Source organism: Poromitra crassiceps, assembly GCF_964638095.1.
Source record: "Poromitra crassiceps genome assembly, chromosome: 6".
Classification (NCBI taxonomy): domain Eukaryota; kingdom Metazoa; phylum Chordata; class Actinopteri; order Beryciformes; family Melamphaidae; genus Poromitra; species Poromitra crassiceps.
The window spans coordinates 54,383,621-54,399,907 of NC_139627.1; the positions used below are offsets into that span (position 1 = coordinate 54,383,621).

The window sequence follows — 16,287 nt, forward strand, 5'->3', positions numbered from 1 at the left end:
GAGGACAGCGGGGGGTTGGGAGTTCCAAGTTACTGACCAAACACCATTTCATTTCATGTTTTTAAATAAAATAAATCTTCTTCAGTGCCTTGATGCTGACTGCATAAATTATTCTTTATGTTTTATACTGTTGTTTTTTGTAGAACTCTTGCATGCATTTTCTAAGGTAAAAAGTAATATCAATTGACAATGAACTGTATTTGGATAAATTGTTTATTTAGTAACCCACAGAGTAATATCCCCTCACATAATAATAACTCACTGTACTGTCATTTCATGTGCAGAGATTCCCTCTGATCCAATCTGCATGTTGCCTTGATAGATTAAAAAACCCACTGTGAACATGAATGGATATATTGTATCAAAACCAGTAATCATGTCATATACTGTATCATGAGCCATTCTATAGAAAAAAGAACTCATACAGGTTATCTTGGTCAGAAATGATGCAGTAATGAATATATGTCCACTACCCTGTCATGTTGAATAACATATCCAAATATAAATGCATTGGAGATATGTGCTGTAGCAGGACAGTTAAGCTCATGAAGATTTATGTCACAAAATGGTGAAAAATGTCCATCACTTTTTCCCAAAGCCCAAGATGACATCCTTAAAGACCCCTCCAGTCAGTTTTGTAATTTTTAAGATATTTCATGTGTAGCTGTGTTTTGTCCTGCTCTGCTAATTAGCCAAAGTGTGCACTGTATTTGGTTGATAAATAACCTTATTTGGGCTCAAACTCTTAAATTGGCTCACGTGCTAGAAGGTTACTGATGTCAAACTTTATGGTTGTCAGCGCTCACGTATGCGGACCTGTCATATTAATAATATACAATATTACAGTGAATACAATCTGCCGTTAGCGTGGCTTAGCTACATTTGCTAACGTAGTTCGTTCTGGCTCAAAACGCAGCGGTAGTCACTTTTAACCAGTTCGAGTTACACTCTTCCAAATTCTTTTGCTCATATGCCCACCAGCTTTGATATCTGTTGGCTGGTTATTATAATATATAATATATGATATATTATAAATGATATTTATAATAATATGTGGCTTCTGGGTGAACATTTAGCGGAGTGGAGGCACGAGGCAGCCATACTGTTTCCGGTCTGACCGGCTGGCCTGGAAGGAGATGAAGATCGTATTGAAGCTCGGCCAAAACAAACAGGACGCGGAAGCGCAGTGCAGAAGCAGCAGAGCGCGCTGACAGTTATCCTTTTTGGACAACAGTGCTCCAGCCATGACGTTGCAGTGGAACATCTTACCAATAGATGAACTTTGGTGCAGAAGATGAGACTGGTGACGTAGTTGATGACGGCCTGTGCAGTTTTTCATTTCCACTGTACAGCAGGAATGTACAGGTGTAAAACTGTCTGGAGGGGGGCTTTAATGTCTTGTTTTGTCCTGACCAACAGTCCACAAGCCAAAGATAATACGTTTACTGTCATAGAAGACTAAAGACAACAGAAGATATTCACATTTAAGAAGCTGGAATTATTGAGATTTTGTTTCTCTTCATAAAAAAAATAGTTTAAACAATTACTGTAATTGATTATAAAAATAGTTGGCGATTGATTTTCTGTCGATTAATTGACTTATCATTGCAGCTCAACAGATGTCATCAGTCACCATTCAAAGTTCTCAAAGCAAAACAGAAATTAATGTTTGATTGTACAATTTGGATTTGTGTACAATCCTCCATCTGCATTCTCCAGTCCATCTTGTGGGTCAGGTTATGTGTACATTGAAATATACATCCACTGGAAATAAAGCAGGAGATGGATGATTAATGCATTTGAATGGTACAGTATCTGCCTGACTGGCTCTGCAGGACTGGAGTCACTTTGATTACCTCTGATTCTGGCAGAGACATGACCTTTCCGTCCGAGAGTTGTTTGAAGATTTCTGTTGGGTAAAATGTAAATTGTTTTATTTGGCAAAAGATACGGAACTAAAGCAGGAAGTGGGAAGTCTGTTATACTGTAGCAGGAAGTGGGAAGTCTGTTATACTGTAGCAGGAAGTGGGAAGTCTGTTATACTGTAGCCTGTACTGATGAAGGGTGTACTTTAGTGACATGGAAGAGTGGCAGTCTTGTTAATATACCATTCACCAGCAACTTTAACGTTTGTACTAAGGTCTATAAATATCTGCTTGATTAATTAATCAAACTGGCATTCATGATAGAAGCCAACCTAATTTATGATAGTCTGGATGGAAAAACCTCACCCCGAGTCTTCCGGCTCTGGGCGGAACGTAGGAACCAAAGTGCTGTAGTACTCCAGGAAAATATTCCGCTCAATTCTTGCGTTCCGTTCAGACGTAATGTTATGGAACCGGCAAGTTTCTTCAAGTACTTCTTTAAATACTTTGTTTGGTACTGTATGTCCATGCTTCTTATTTTTTTCTCCAACTCGTAGTGACTGGCGAGGTTAGGCTGCCTACTGCTGCATTTCTATGGGGGAACGGAAACACTGCAGACCAGAACACAGGACCGGAACACGGGGCGGGTCATCCTGCCTGTAGTAATGCGTACCAGGCTCTTCTCTTCGGGAAGAGAAGAGCCTGGTGACGGCAGGTACGTTTTATGATGAGCCAGACTGAGATTTAGTGGCACAGAGACCAAGAAGCAGGAATGGTGGTGCGGACCTTGAGCGTGAGGCCGTGGAGAAATAGCCGGGCTCAGAGAGATAAGGTTTGCCCAGACATGTTCCTGGGAAACGACACCTGTGCACAACATCAGAGCTATGCACACTGCCCTAAATGCTCAGATGAGCGACTGAGCCATTTGACCACCGCCCGGAGAGGCTGACTGTCCCTTTGCTGCTGGGACAGACTATAAAAGGCCTGTCGCTGCTGAGCTTAGTTAGTTCTTCTCCGGAGAGGAGAAGGCTCAGGTCTGTTGCTTACTGCCTGTCTGTACTCAATATATTCTATAGAGGAGAAGGCTCGGGTCTGTTGCTTACTGCCTGTCTGTACTCAATAGATTCTATAGAGGAGAAGGCTCGGGTCTGTTGCTTACTGCCTGTCTGTACTCAATATATTCTATAGAGGAGAAGGCTCAGGTCTGTTGCTTACTGCCTGTCTGTACTCAATAGATTCTATAGAGGAGAAGGCTCGGGTCTGTTGCTTACTGCCTGTATGTACTCAATAGATTCTATAGAGAAGGCTCAGGTCTGTTGCTTACTGCCTGTCTGTACTCAATATATTCTATAGAGGAGAAGGCTCGGCTCTGTTGCTTACTGCCTGTCTGTACTCAATAGATTCTATAGAGAGGAGAAGGCTCGGGTCTGTTGCTTACTGCCTGTCTGTACTCAATATATTCTATAGAGGAGAAGGCTCGGGTCTGTTGCTTACTGCCTGTCTGTACTCAATATATTCTATAGAGGAGAAGGCTCGGGTCTGTTGCTTACTGCCTGTCTGTACTCAATATATTCTATAGAGGAGAAGGCTCGGGTCTGTTGCTTACTGCCTGTCTGTACTCAATATATTCTATAGAGGAGAAGGCTCGGGTCTGTTGCTTACTGCCTGTCTGTACTCAATAGATTCTATAGGAGAGAAGGCTCGGGTCTGTTGCTTACTGCCTGTCTGTACTCAATAGATTCTATAGTCTGCATTCCTGCCACTACAGGAAAACGACAAAGACATGTCTTTGCTTTTTATTAACACATTGAGTGCCACAGCGCTTCAGTAAAATTGTCTGGAGCCTGTGCCAGATTCACTTCCATTCAGTTGAAAACAGCTATAGAATTTTTTCTATTAGGGCTATATAGACAGGGCTGGACTCTAATGAAAAATTGGACACTCCTGCTTCTTTCAAAGAAGAAATTTTGTTTCGAGATATTTCCATTATGAAATGACAGCCTCTGAAAGAAGAGCACTTTCAAGGGTTTTCTGCTGTCTTTTTTTACTTTTCAAGATAAAGTCACTTTTATGAATACTTTTTGCACTCTAATTTCAAGCACATTCACTGACTCTAGCTACTATTTTCTGATGTAGTGACATGGTGTAGTTCTGTGCAGCCTGCGTGCCCCACCCCCCTCTCCCCCCCCCCCCCCCCCCCCTGAGCTGCGGGCTCCTCCCCACACGCACACAGTCTGTTTTCGCAGCCTCTGTTTTTGCCCGGGCGGATCCCAGCGCAACAAGGAAATGGCAAACGGGACTGAAGGAAAAGGTTTGGCCGTTCGGCTTCGGGTGCTGCCTTTCTGGCAGGGAATCGTGTGGAGAAACTATATGCAGACAGATAGACAGAAGCAGAAGAGCTCAGTTGTGGGCGCGGATCGCAGCCAACTGTCAGCTGCAGACAGAGCAATCTATATGGCTCTGGCTGCAGCATGCATCGGTTTCGCTTTGATCACGGCTTTCTCCGCTTTCTCCTGCACAAAGTAAAGGATCTGAGGTGGGTGGCGCAGCTCCCGTGTAGATGTTTAAGGTGGCGCCGTGTGATCCCTTGAAGGGATTCATGCTCACTGGATGGGTACGACCTTAAACAGCAGATTTATGGAATAATATGAATTATGATTTTAGGACGTCCACAGACGTCCTTGGCACTTCTCGTTACTTTTTTTAGGACGTCCACAGACGTCCTTGGCACTCAATGTGTTAAGTTAGTTTATCAAGTTATTTTTCCGTAACAATGACACATTCTTCTATAGGTAAAAAGCAAAACATGATCTGTTTTGTGCTTGGATTTTGGACAATTTAGAGAGTAAAGTTACTTTACTCATCCTTAAAGTAATAATCCTGAACATTTATAAGTAAATTAAAGATTATATTTGCTGCAAAAAGCGATGAAATAATTATTAGCAGCATGGTAGAGGATTGCTTCAGAACCAGCAGAATTCTACTGAAAAGAAAATAGCATTTTCATAGTGTCATCTATCAGTTGTCCGATTGAACTTGACTTACTGCTCATGCAGTCCATGCGAAGCACCAGGCTGATGAAGCTCTCCAGTGTCATGTTTCCAGTGGAGCCTCCATAGCGCAGAGCCATCACGTTCAGTAGGTCATCGCTCACCCTCATTCCTGTGCAACACACAGAGCAATGGATTGTATTCATTCATTCATTCCTGTGCAACACACAGAGCAATGGATTCTATTCATTCATTCATTTCAGCCATATGAGATCATGATGTAGCTTGAAACCAACCTGATCACCTGACCTCACATTCTGTTTTGCTCTATGTATCAGCCTGTCCACAGTGATTTCAGTGGGCGGGAGTACTTGCCTTGACAGACAACTCCTTCAGCCAATCAGCTGCCCCAAATCCACATGGAAGAAAGGCGTAAACGTCTTTTCCACTGGTGCATACTCTTCTTGTTCTTGTTTAATTGTTGTTATTGGGTCTATTTCTGCCATAACGTGTGTTTCCTCTACGGACGTTTACGTTACCGCTCGTTGGTTTGGGAGCCGCCATACTGTTTTGTCAGTGGTGGTCCAGGGGGACCGAAACGTGTGACGATCAATACATTGTGATGCTGAGCAAGAGCAGTCCACAGAATCTTCCTTCCTCAAGACTTAAGTGCTATGTTCCAATGCACCTGTCCTGCATCAGAGAGAATTGGATGTGCGAATATCTCTTTGGAAAAGATGTCAGTAATGATCAAATTATAGAGGTTTTATTGTCTAGGTTTATTGTCTTGTCAATTCCAGTTTGACAGCAAAGCCCTTAGCAGGCGAAGCTCTCTGCCAGATGGGTTTTCTAATTTCCTGTATCTGACAGCCCCTGAAGGCACCATTCCTATCTCTAAATAGAGGTAGGCACACACAACCAAACCAAAGCAGTCTGTTGAAGAGGAGTGGTGCTCAAAACGTAGCTGATCAAAACTCTTTTGTTTACTTCATCATTCCTCTCTCTCAAACTTGGAAATGTGTTTCATGCAGAGACAATAGTTTGGACAATAGTCAGTAGTAAAGTAAAGTAGTGCATGCAGTGTAGTAAAGTAGTGCATGCAGCAGTGTAGCCAATGGGCTAAATTTTAGCCCATGTTTTAGCCGCATGTTTTGTGCATGCTAAAACTGTTCAACGGTTAGCTGGCCTCAAATTGCTAATGTTCTCATAGTCTGGCCAAGGACAAGATTACAATCGTTCCAATTGGTAGAGAAAATGTTTTGATATTGAGCTATACATAAGAAGTAAGACTGGGAGAGAGAGCAAGACAGACAGATAGAGGAATGGAGAACGGGGGGCCTTTTTGAAAAATGTCGCTCTGACCTTGTTGATATGCTGTACTGGGGGGAGGAGCCCCGACACAGGAAGGAGCCCGAGAACTTTTGCAATGATGTTTCTGACGATGGTTGATAACCGTATAACAACATGTACCTGGAGTTGCATTTTGCGCAATCCTTTATCTCACTAATTCCTTCGTCTCTCACATTCTTATTTTCGAGTCGATTCCAATAAAGACCACCTGAGAAATATATCAAGCCTGGGACTACTTTCTTCAATCTGGGAACCCATCCGTTAAACTTTTTTTTTCTCTCTCTCTAACCTCTGGGGGCAGCAGCCCCATTTCAATGTGGTGCAACAGGAACTCAAGAGGCGCGGTCGGCAGCGGAAGAAAATCCCTTTCCGCTCCCTGCAAGCTCTGCCATTGGCTCCAACCGACCGGCTCTTAAAGCCCCATTCAGTTTTCCAAGTTTTACATGTTGTGACATCGGGTACTCACCACGTGATGAAATAATAATCCATAGTTCCGTGAAACATCATTTTCGTAGCAAATCCGAATCGAGTTACTTCCTGGTTTTACTGAACACAGCGCTTCCGCTGTACAGCGCATGCGCGCATCCTTTTCTTTTTTCTTTTTTATTACCACGGGACGTGGCAGACAACTTGCTTAGTCCCAGGGCTGGCCAATGGAGGGCGGTGTGGGATAAATAAAGGCGAGAGTCTCCCTATTACAAGTCAATCTACCATGTCCTGTGACTAAAAAGCTCTTATATTACAGTAAAAAATGTCAAAAATCTTACTGATTGGGGCTTTAACCAAAGGACTCAGTTTTGAGGAAGCGTTCAGATTTTCTATAGAAAGCAGAACTGGCCTGAAGTTACCTGCAGTTTTCTGTGACTTCCCCAAGTCACAAGATTCGGGGCCAATCTAAAACACTTTTAATCCATGCCAGTAGTTTAGCCACCAGTGGGCCCCGGCCCACCTGTGGGCCGTGAAGGTATTGCAAGTGGGCCGCCAAATCATGTGCAAAACATGGTTTTCATAAAAAGAAAAATGATTTGTTATGTATGAGAATGCATTTCTCCGTTGTTGAATGGTAGGCTACCGTTATTTAAATCAATTATTCAGTAATTAGCCTATTGCAGACAGCCCCTCGCTTTTAGTTCTTATTTCTGTGTGGTGATGATGGTTAAAATAACAAGTCCTCTGAGTGAGAACACATGATTTGTCCTCGGTCCTGTTTACAGTCCATGTGGGCCGCAAACACTTTTGAGATTTTCAAGTGAGCCATGAGTTTGAAAAGGTTGGGAACCGCTGGTGTAGTTGATAGTCTACCTGAAGCCATGATCGCATTCCTCAGCTCACTCAGTGACAAAGTTCCTGTTCGGGAAACATCAATCTTGAAGAAAATGTCCTGGTGAAAGAGAAAACTGTTAAAACTCTAAGGTAAAAAAAAACTCAAGAAAACACAAATCATGATCATGGAAATCTAAACATAAATCTGGATGAACCGCATGGCAGTACAGTCATTGTCAAAACAAAGATAAAATGCTAGTCTTTTAACCATTGTATTTCCTGATTGGTGTAATCATCGGCATGAAATGTGCTAGCATGTAACTATAATCATCCATTCACCTTGTATGTGCTGACCTTCCTCCACAGCCGAACAAATTCACTGCTGTTCATCTTGCCAGTGATCGATGTCTTTGAAACCAAAAGTTAAGGTGTTCAAAGAGCATTTTGTGAGATATTTACAGAAAATGGATTGGTCTCCAGTGCTGTCAACTGATAGGATATTGAACAGGCATGGGTATCTTTTAAAATTATGTTTTTGAGAGCAATAGATTTTGTAGCGTATTGTACCCCACTGGTCCATCTGATGGATATTTTTAACATTCACGTGGTTGCCATTTTTTTGGGGCCCAGGTCATTTTTTGGGGTGTTTTACAAAAGTCACCACTAGAGGGAGACATCCTACCTTCCTGTAGTGAAAAGACAACTCAATTGCCTATTAAGGTCCATCAGACGGATGTCAAAATCTCATTTACTTCCATTATAACACACTTTTTTGGGACTCCCAGCAATTTTTCACAAAAGTCATGCAGTTGTTTATGTTCTCATCCTGGACCAAAGACCTTGAAATTTGACCTTGAAATTACATTTTGAGGTTGGTTGAAAATTTGGGGGAGTTACATGGCCTCAAAGTCCATTCCATAATTTTCCCATTGGTTTCAATGTTAATTTTGCACAGAAACACCCCAGCCATTCTTAAAAAAAGAATAATCTGTGTTTGGCTATTTCCCAACACAATTAGGCTACAGTTCTACGCTAGAAACTCAACCCGGAAACTTCAGCCTAAACATAAATGGGGATTTTACATGGTCGCTGACAGGGTGGGAATTACACAGAGGTCATGGAGGTCATGCCCCTCCTACTGGCTGTGATGCCCTAAGATTCCTAGGGCCACCTTGGCAGTGCCCTGCTACCAGCCTGCTACTGTCAGTTGCTTTAAAAGCATCTTTTGGTGGTCTGGGCGTCCAGGTAGTGCAACAGCAGCCTGGGAACCCAGAGTAGATTTTTATTTAAAAAAATAGACTCTGGGACAGCCCTACCGTTTTTCCCAGCTTCCTGTACAGCGCTCCTCTCCTGCCACCGTCACCTCCTTTTCCAAGTCCGTGCTCCACTGTTTAATAGCAACTTGCACCACGACTTTCCAGTAATTTTCCACTGTTGTTGTAAGACAAGTTGACGTCTTCTATGCAGTGTGTTTATGTGTTAACGTTATTAGCAAATAGCCGAAATGGACCTGGAAAAGGAAGTGACGGTGGCTTTTCCGTCTTTTCCGCATCCATTTCAATCATTCATTCAACCTAAGATTTATTTGCGTTTAAACTTGGAGAGGCAGCGGGGTTTTCAAATTAACCGCCGTTTCGTTTAAAATTTATGTTGAGATTGTATGATAGGTTTACTTTGCTGGGGCCGGTTGCACCAACTGGTCTTAACTATGCCTGGTCGTAACGCCTACGTCGGTCTTAGTTAAGACCATGGACTTACGCCTGTTGCACCAACACGGCTTATGTCTGGTCTTAACTATGCTGGTCGTAGCAATGCCCGTCCATGTGAATTGCCAGGGAATGCACCCTGATTGGATGATGTTGCAAAAAATGTGCCTCGCGACCTGCTTGGAGCACTGTGCCACTACGCTCTCTCAGCCACTACTGTAAAACACCCTCCCTCCTCCCATCCTCCCTCGCTCTGGGGGAAAAATGGCGGCTATTGAGCAGACAGAGTCAGTCTGAATGAAATTGAATGTAACGTTCCCAATTCTATGTATTAACTTCTAAAAAACTAACGGCAACATTTTGGAAGGCGGGTTAGGTTAACTAGTTAGTTATAATCTAACGTCGTGCTTTCAAAGACGGCGAACTGGCGGTGTTACGACGATGACGGTCAAAAAGGTCTCCGCGGAGATCTCTGTTACAGGCAGGCTCTATGCCTCCTCCTGACGAGGCGTAGGAGTTACGCCTGGTCTTAGTGAAAATAAGGCTTAAGTCGTCTTGGTGCAACCGGCGTAGCTGTTAGGTCGTAAAGTTACGACCAACTTAGCTTAAGACCAGTGTAAGACCAGTTGGTGCAACCGGCCCCAGAAACGTAAAATTATACATTTCAGAAATGTAAAAGGCTGACATTTTGTTTCAAGTTTACGTTGAGGTTCTACGTACAAACGAAATGAAGAAATAAGGGCAGAAATATCTATCTTTCTCTCCAATGAAACTAAGTTTCAGATTCTTGCTGTATGATGTGGTTCTGCCAAATCACAATGAATAGCTCATGCATGACAGGAGGATACATCCATCAGAGCCACCATGCTGCGACAGGCATCCAGGCTGAAGCCTCCAGCTTTCAGGTCCCCTGTGTGAAACAAAACTTAAGCTTAATTTATACTTATTAGAAAGTGTTGCTCAGCACATGGTCGCAGACAAAAAAGAAAGTGTCGCTCATGGTGTTGCATTTATACTTCAGTGAACGTTCACTTTGGTTCAACGGTCACGTGACACTCGAACGCTATTAAGTGCAGACAGCCAAGAGAAGAGAGGGAACGCACAGTGAAACCACCTCGGAGGCAAGATGTAACGTGGCCTACTTGGCTGCAGCCGCATATAAACAACACACAACTCACCTCCTCTCTCTTTGGGAAATTGGTCACGATGTTCTTTGTGATTTTCACGAAGTCATACATCAAGAACAGGCTGATAAAAATAGCCGGGACACGTTCATTCATTTCATTTCAGCGAAAACCAAAAAAAGGAAGTCAAGCGCGTGCCGTCTATATAGCCAATCACACTTGCGCGACACTATGTGACGTAGTCAGCGACACTAGACATTTCACTAGGTAGCAGACACCTCTCGCCGACACTTGAAAGTGTCGACTCAAGTCATCATTTCTGTCGGCGACGGTTTCAAAAGTGTCGCCAGACCAAACATAAATTTGGCTTTAGGGTTGCATACACCCTGCAAGTAAAGGGAAGCTTATATATTTACATACACCCTGCAAGTAAAGTTAAGCTTATATATTTACATACACCCTGCAAGTAAAGTGAAGCTTATATATGTACATACACCCTGCAAGTAAAGTGATGCTTATCTATTTACATCCACCCTGCAAGTAAAGTGATGCTTATCTATTTACATCCACCCTGCAAGTAAAGTGAAGCTTATCTATTTACATCCACCCTGCAAGTAAAGTGAAGCTTATCTATTTACATACACCCTGCAAGTAAAGTGAAGCTTATATATTTACATACACCCTGCAAGTAAAGTGAAGCTTATACAGTATATGTACATACACCCTGCAAGTAAAGTGATGCTTATCTATTTACATCCACACTGCAAGTAAAGTGAAGCTTATCTATTTACATCCACCCTGCAAGTAAAGTGAAGCTTATCTATTTACATCCACCCTGCAAGTAAAGTGAAGCTTATATATTTACATCCACCCTGCAAGTAAAGTAAGGCTTATCTATTTACATCCAATCTGCAAGTAAAGTGAAGCTTATCTATTTACATCCACCCTGCAAGTAAAGTGAAGCTTATCTATTTACATCCACCCTGCAAGTAAAGTGATGCTTATCTATTTACATCCACCCTGCAAGTAAAGTGAAGCTTATCTATTTACATCCACCCTGCAAGTAAAGTGAAGCTTATCTATTTACATACACCCTGCAAGTAAAGTGAAGCTTATATATTTACATACACCCTGCAAGTAAAGTGAAGCTTATATATGTACATACACCCTGCAAGTAAAGTGATGGTTATCTATTTACATCCACACTGCAAGTAAAGTGAAGCTTATCTATTTACATCCACCCTCCAAGTAAAGTGAAGCTTATCTATTTACATCCACCCTGCAAGTAAAGTGAAGCTTATCTATTTACATCCACCCTGCAAGTAAAGTGAAGCTTATATATTTACATCCACCCTGCAAGTAAAGTGAAGCTTATCTATTTACATCCACCCTGCAAGTAAAGTGAAGCTTATATATTTACATCCACCCTGCAAGTAAAGTGAAGCTTATCTATTTACATCCAACCTGCAAGTAAAGTGAAGCTTATCTATTTACATCCACCCTGCAAGTAATGTGAAGCTTATCTATTTACATCCACCCTGCAAGTAAAGTGAAGCTTATCTATTTACATCCACCCTGCAAGTAAAGTGAAGCTTATATATTTACATCCACCCTGCAAGTAAAGTGAAGCTTATCTATTTACATCCACCCTGCAAGTAAAGTGAAGCTTATCTATTTACATCCACCCTGCAAGTAAAGTGAAGCTTATCTATTTACATCCACCCTGCAAGTAAAGTGAAGCTTATCTATTTACATCCACCCTGCAAGTAAAGTGAAGCTTATCTATTTACATCCACCCTGCAAGTAAAGTGAAGCTTATCTATTTACATCCACCCTGCAAGTAAAGTGAAGCTTATTTATTTACATCCACCCTGCAAGTAAAGTGAAGCTTATCTATTTACATCCACCCTGCAAGTAAAGTGAAGCTTATCTACATCCACCCTGCAAGTAAAGTGAAGCTTATTTACATCCACCCTGCAAGTAAAGTGACGCTTATTTACATCCACCCTGCAAGTAAAGTGAAGCTTATCTACATCCACCCTGCAAGTAAAGTGAAGCTTATTTACATCCACCCTGCAAGTAAAGTGAAGCTTATCTACATCCACCCTGCAAGTAAAGTGAAGCTTATTTTCATCCACCCTGCAAGTAAAGTGAAGCTTATCTACATCCACCCTGCAAGTAAAGTGAAGCTTATCTATTTACATCCACCCTGCAAGTAAAGTGAAGCTTATATATTTACATCCACACTGCAAGTAAAGTGAAGCTTATCTACATCCACCCTGCAAGTAAAGTGAAGCTTACCTATTTACATCCACACTGGAAGTAAAGTGAAGCTTATCTACATCCACCCTGCAAGTAAAGTGAAGCTTATCTATTTACATCCACCCTGCAAGTAAAGTGAAGCGTATCTATTTACATCCACCCTGCAAGTAAAGTGAAGCTTATCTACATCCACCCTGCAAGTAAAGTGAAGCTTATCTATTTACATCCACCCTGCAAGTAAAGTGAAGCTTATCTATTTACATCCACACTGGAAGTAAAGTGAAGCTTATCTACATCCACCCTGCAAGTAAAGTGAAGCTTATCTATTTACATCCACCCTGCAAGTAAAGTGAAGCGTATCTATTTACATCCACCCTGCAAGTAAAGTGAAGCTTATCTACATCCACCCTGCAAGTAAAGTGAAGCTTATCTATTTACATCCACCCTGCAAGTAAAGTGAAGCTTATCTATTTACATCCACCCTGCAAGTAAAGTGAAGCTTATCTACATCCACCCTGCAAGTAAAGTGAAGCTTATGTATTTACATCCACACTGCAAGTAAAGTGAAGCTGATATACATCCACCCTGCAAGTAAAGTGAAGCTTATCTATTTACATCCACCCTGCAAGTAAAGTGAAGCTTATGTATTTACATCCACCCTGCAAGTAAAGTGAAGCTTATCTATTCAAATGACATGTGTCTTTCAACTGTGTGTGTTGCCGTGTGGAGTTTGTCAGTCCGCACCTTCCAGGATTTTTTGATTCAGAAGCCTCTGGAGCTGCTCAGCATCCACCTCATGATACTGGAAAAGAAATGGAAATAAGACAAGTTGACTTTTAGTCCGCTTTCTTTCACTTTAGGATGCTTTGAGGCCGTTTACACCTGGCAGTAACATGCATTTGCTGTGATTAGATTGCAATCAGATAGTTCTTGACCACATTAACCTGATTGCATTTACACTTGGTATTAATATGCTCCAGTGTCCACACTGAGATCCGATTGCGATCGGTTCAGGCAAGCTCCATAGAGTAGAGCGGCAGAAAAACAGGAGTGAATGTTGCTGTATGTGGTTTGAGATTGTCCCTTTAGGACGCTTTCTGTCAGTGATATTGTCCCTGGGGGAAAATCACCCAAACACGTGGCCTGTAGAAAAACTTTCTGTCAGTGATATTTTCCCTTTAGGATGCTTTCTGTCAGTGATATTGTCCCTTTAGTACGCTTTCTGTCAGTGATATTGTCTCTTTAGGACACTTTCTGTCAGTGATATTTTCCCTTTAGTACGCTTTCTGTCAGTGAGATTGTCCCTTTAGGACACTTTCTGTCAGTGATATTTTCCCTTTAGGATGCTTTCTGTCATTGATATTGTCCCTTTAGTATGCTTTATGTCAGTTATATTGTCCCTTTAGGACGCTTTCTGTCATTGATATTGTCCCTTTAGTATGCTTTATGTCAGTTATATTGTCCCTTTAGGATGCCTTATGTCAGTTATATTGTCCCTTTAGGACGCTTTCTGTCATTGATATTGTCCCTTTAGTATGCTTTATGTCAGTTATATTGTCCCTTTAGGATGCTTTCTGTCATTGATATTGTCCCTTTAGTATGCTTTATGTCAGTTATATTGTCCCTTTAGGACGCTTTCTGTCAGTGATATTGTCCCTTTAGTACGCTTTATGTCAGTTATATTGTACCTTTAGGACGCTTTCTCTCAGTGATATTACTCGGGTTCCCATCCACCTGTTTTGATGCGAAATTTCAATTTGCACATAAAAAAACTGAGTGGAAACGCTGCCTAATTCGCAAAAACCTCCAAATATCGCAAAAAAAAATTCACGCTTGAGGGAGGCGGAAAAGCCGGGTGTATCGATAAAAGGAAAATGCGAAACGTGTGGTGGAAACAGTTTAAGCGATATTCCGTTGTCTCTCCATTCAAAAACAACACAGTTTGCCTTCATCACTGCAAAACATGACATGCCGTGTGTAGCCTACACACAATAGGGCTACACACGGTAAATAATGGTACGCGCTGCGCAGCACAATACCCGCCGTGGTAAACAGAAGAAGACTGGGATATTAACTTTAAGGCGACTCACTTCTAGACTTGAATGAAATTGTATTCACTTACTATCTGCTCCGTGGATTACCATTTTACAATTTCGGAGCCAAAATTGTAACATAGCAACGTTGGTCCACAAACGTTGCTATTTTACAATTTTTTTGGAGATCGGGTTGGGATTATAACGTTAGTTTGCCTAGTCGCACCTGGTAATCCAGAAATGGCGTTATGGTACCTTTGTCTACTTCTAGATCATCAAGAAACTTTAAATTAATAACGTTAGATGTGTTTAACAGAGCTGTATATCGGGTCTAGCAGCTGATCAGCAGCTCAGACACCCTCAAACACGAGGTGATTGACAGCTCTATAATTCGCAAAATAGCAGTGGATGGAAACGCGCATTGTTTCGCATATTTTGCCGACTTTCTGAAAATTCGATTAAAAGTTGCGATACATTTGGATGGAAACCCAGCTATTGTCCCTTTAGTAGTTTAGTTTAGTCCCACTATTTTTTGGACTCACGTTTTGCAGCAAAGTGTTGTCTGTCGCCATCTTGGGGTTCTTGCGCACCTCAAGTGAGATGGGGGTTTCCTAGAGCCACAGCTCCGCCTGCTATGGGTCCATGATCGGCAAGCTGCACAATCACTGGACACGACAGGTGACCTGTGTCAATCACCCCCTTTATATTGTCTATAATATAGACAACTCCGTTGTCAATATTACTCTGGGCGAGTTATGTAAGAAATTACCTTACAGTTGTTATGAAAAGGTGCAATTAGGTATATACAGTAGATCAAAACCGTGTTTGGGTCCAGGCTGTAAAGATGCTTATCACTGTTACAAAGTGAGGCATTTTAACTTGGGGTGAACGGGAACGACGGGACTTCTCAGTCCTGCCTCAAGTGGCCATTTGAGGAATTACAGCTTTCATGGGTAATTCCGCGTGCTCGTGGGAAAACCTCAGAGCTTGCCCACTGTATTGTTCCCAGTGCGATTCAAACCCGTGGCTCTAAATTACAATGAGACACAAAATACCTGGTCAGAGTATTGACGGAACAGCTGTTTTTTATTTTCTTCATCTTCAGATCCATTCACTCTCCTGGGCTAGAAATTAAAAGAGACATTTAGCCCTTTCAGTTCCAATTAATGAATGCTAAATGCAATACTTGTCTCTCAGACAACACAACAGCAATATCAAAATATGATCAACGTTAAAAATATTTGAAAATTGTGCACACCTTTTCAACAACGTCCACACTGTCCTGGCGACCATAGCCATGGTTGCCAGAATTCTCACTGAGGGGAAAGACAAAAACGTGGATTTAGCGTGCTTTTGTCCCCCTTCTTCCCAAATAATACACCGGTAACTTGAGTTTTTCTAAGCAGAGATTTTTTTTATGTCACTTTCACATTCCTATGGGTGGAGAGACTGCCTACTGGACATGAGACAAGCTGTGGGTGGAGAGACTGCCTACTGGACATGAGACAAGCTGTGGGTGGAGAGACTACCTACTGGACATGAGACAAGCTGTGGTTGGAGAGACTGCCTACTGGACATGAGACAAGCTGTGGTTGGAGAGACTGCCTACTGGACATGAGACAAGTTGTGGGTGGAGAGACTGCCTACTGGACATGAGACAAGCTGTGGGTGGAGAGACTGCCTACTAGACATGA

At 42.1% G+C, this 16,287-nt stretch overlaps 1 protein-coding gene across 1 annotated transcript in view; it reads right to left on the bottom strand.

The window, feature by feature from the left end:
• Window positions 1-1,574: 1,574 nt before the first annotated feature.
• LOC310777979 (calpain-2 catalytic subunit-like) overlaps window positions 1,575-16,287 on the bottom strand; it is a 61,091-nt gene continuing 46,378 nt past the window's right edge. The window contains exons 13-21 of the mRNA XM_083638309.1: window positions 15,852-15,909; window positions 15,649-15,717; window positions 13,305-13,362; window positions 10,023-10,084; window positions 7,808-7,876; window positions 7,508-7,586; window positions 4,911-5,027; window positions 1,857-1,909; window positions 1,575-1,764 (exon numbers count right to left, since the gene is read on the bottom strand). Of these exons, the coding sequence (XP_083494435.1) occupies window positions 1,738-1,764; window positions 1,857-1,909; window positions 4,911-5,027; window positions 7,508-7,586; window positions 7,808-7,876; window positions 10,023-10,084; window positions 13,305-13,362; window positions 15,649-15,717; window positions 15,852-15,909 (592 nt within the window). The 3' untranslated portion in view covers window positions 1,575-1,737. The remainder of the gene's footprint in view (window positions 1,765-1,856; window positions 1,910-4,910; window positions 5,028-7,507; window positions 7,587-7,807; window positions 7,877-10,022; window positions 10,085-13,304; window positions 13,363-15,648; window positions 15,718-15,851; window positions 15,910-16,287) is intronic.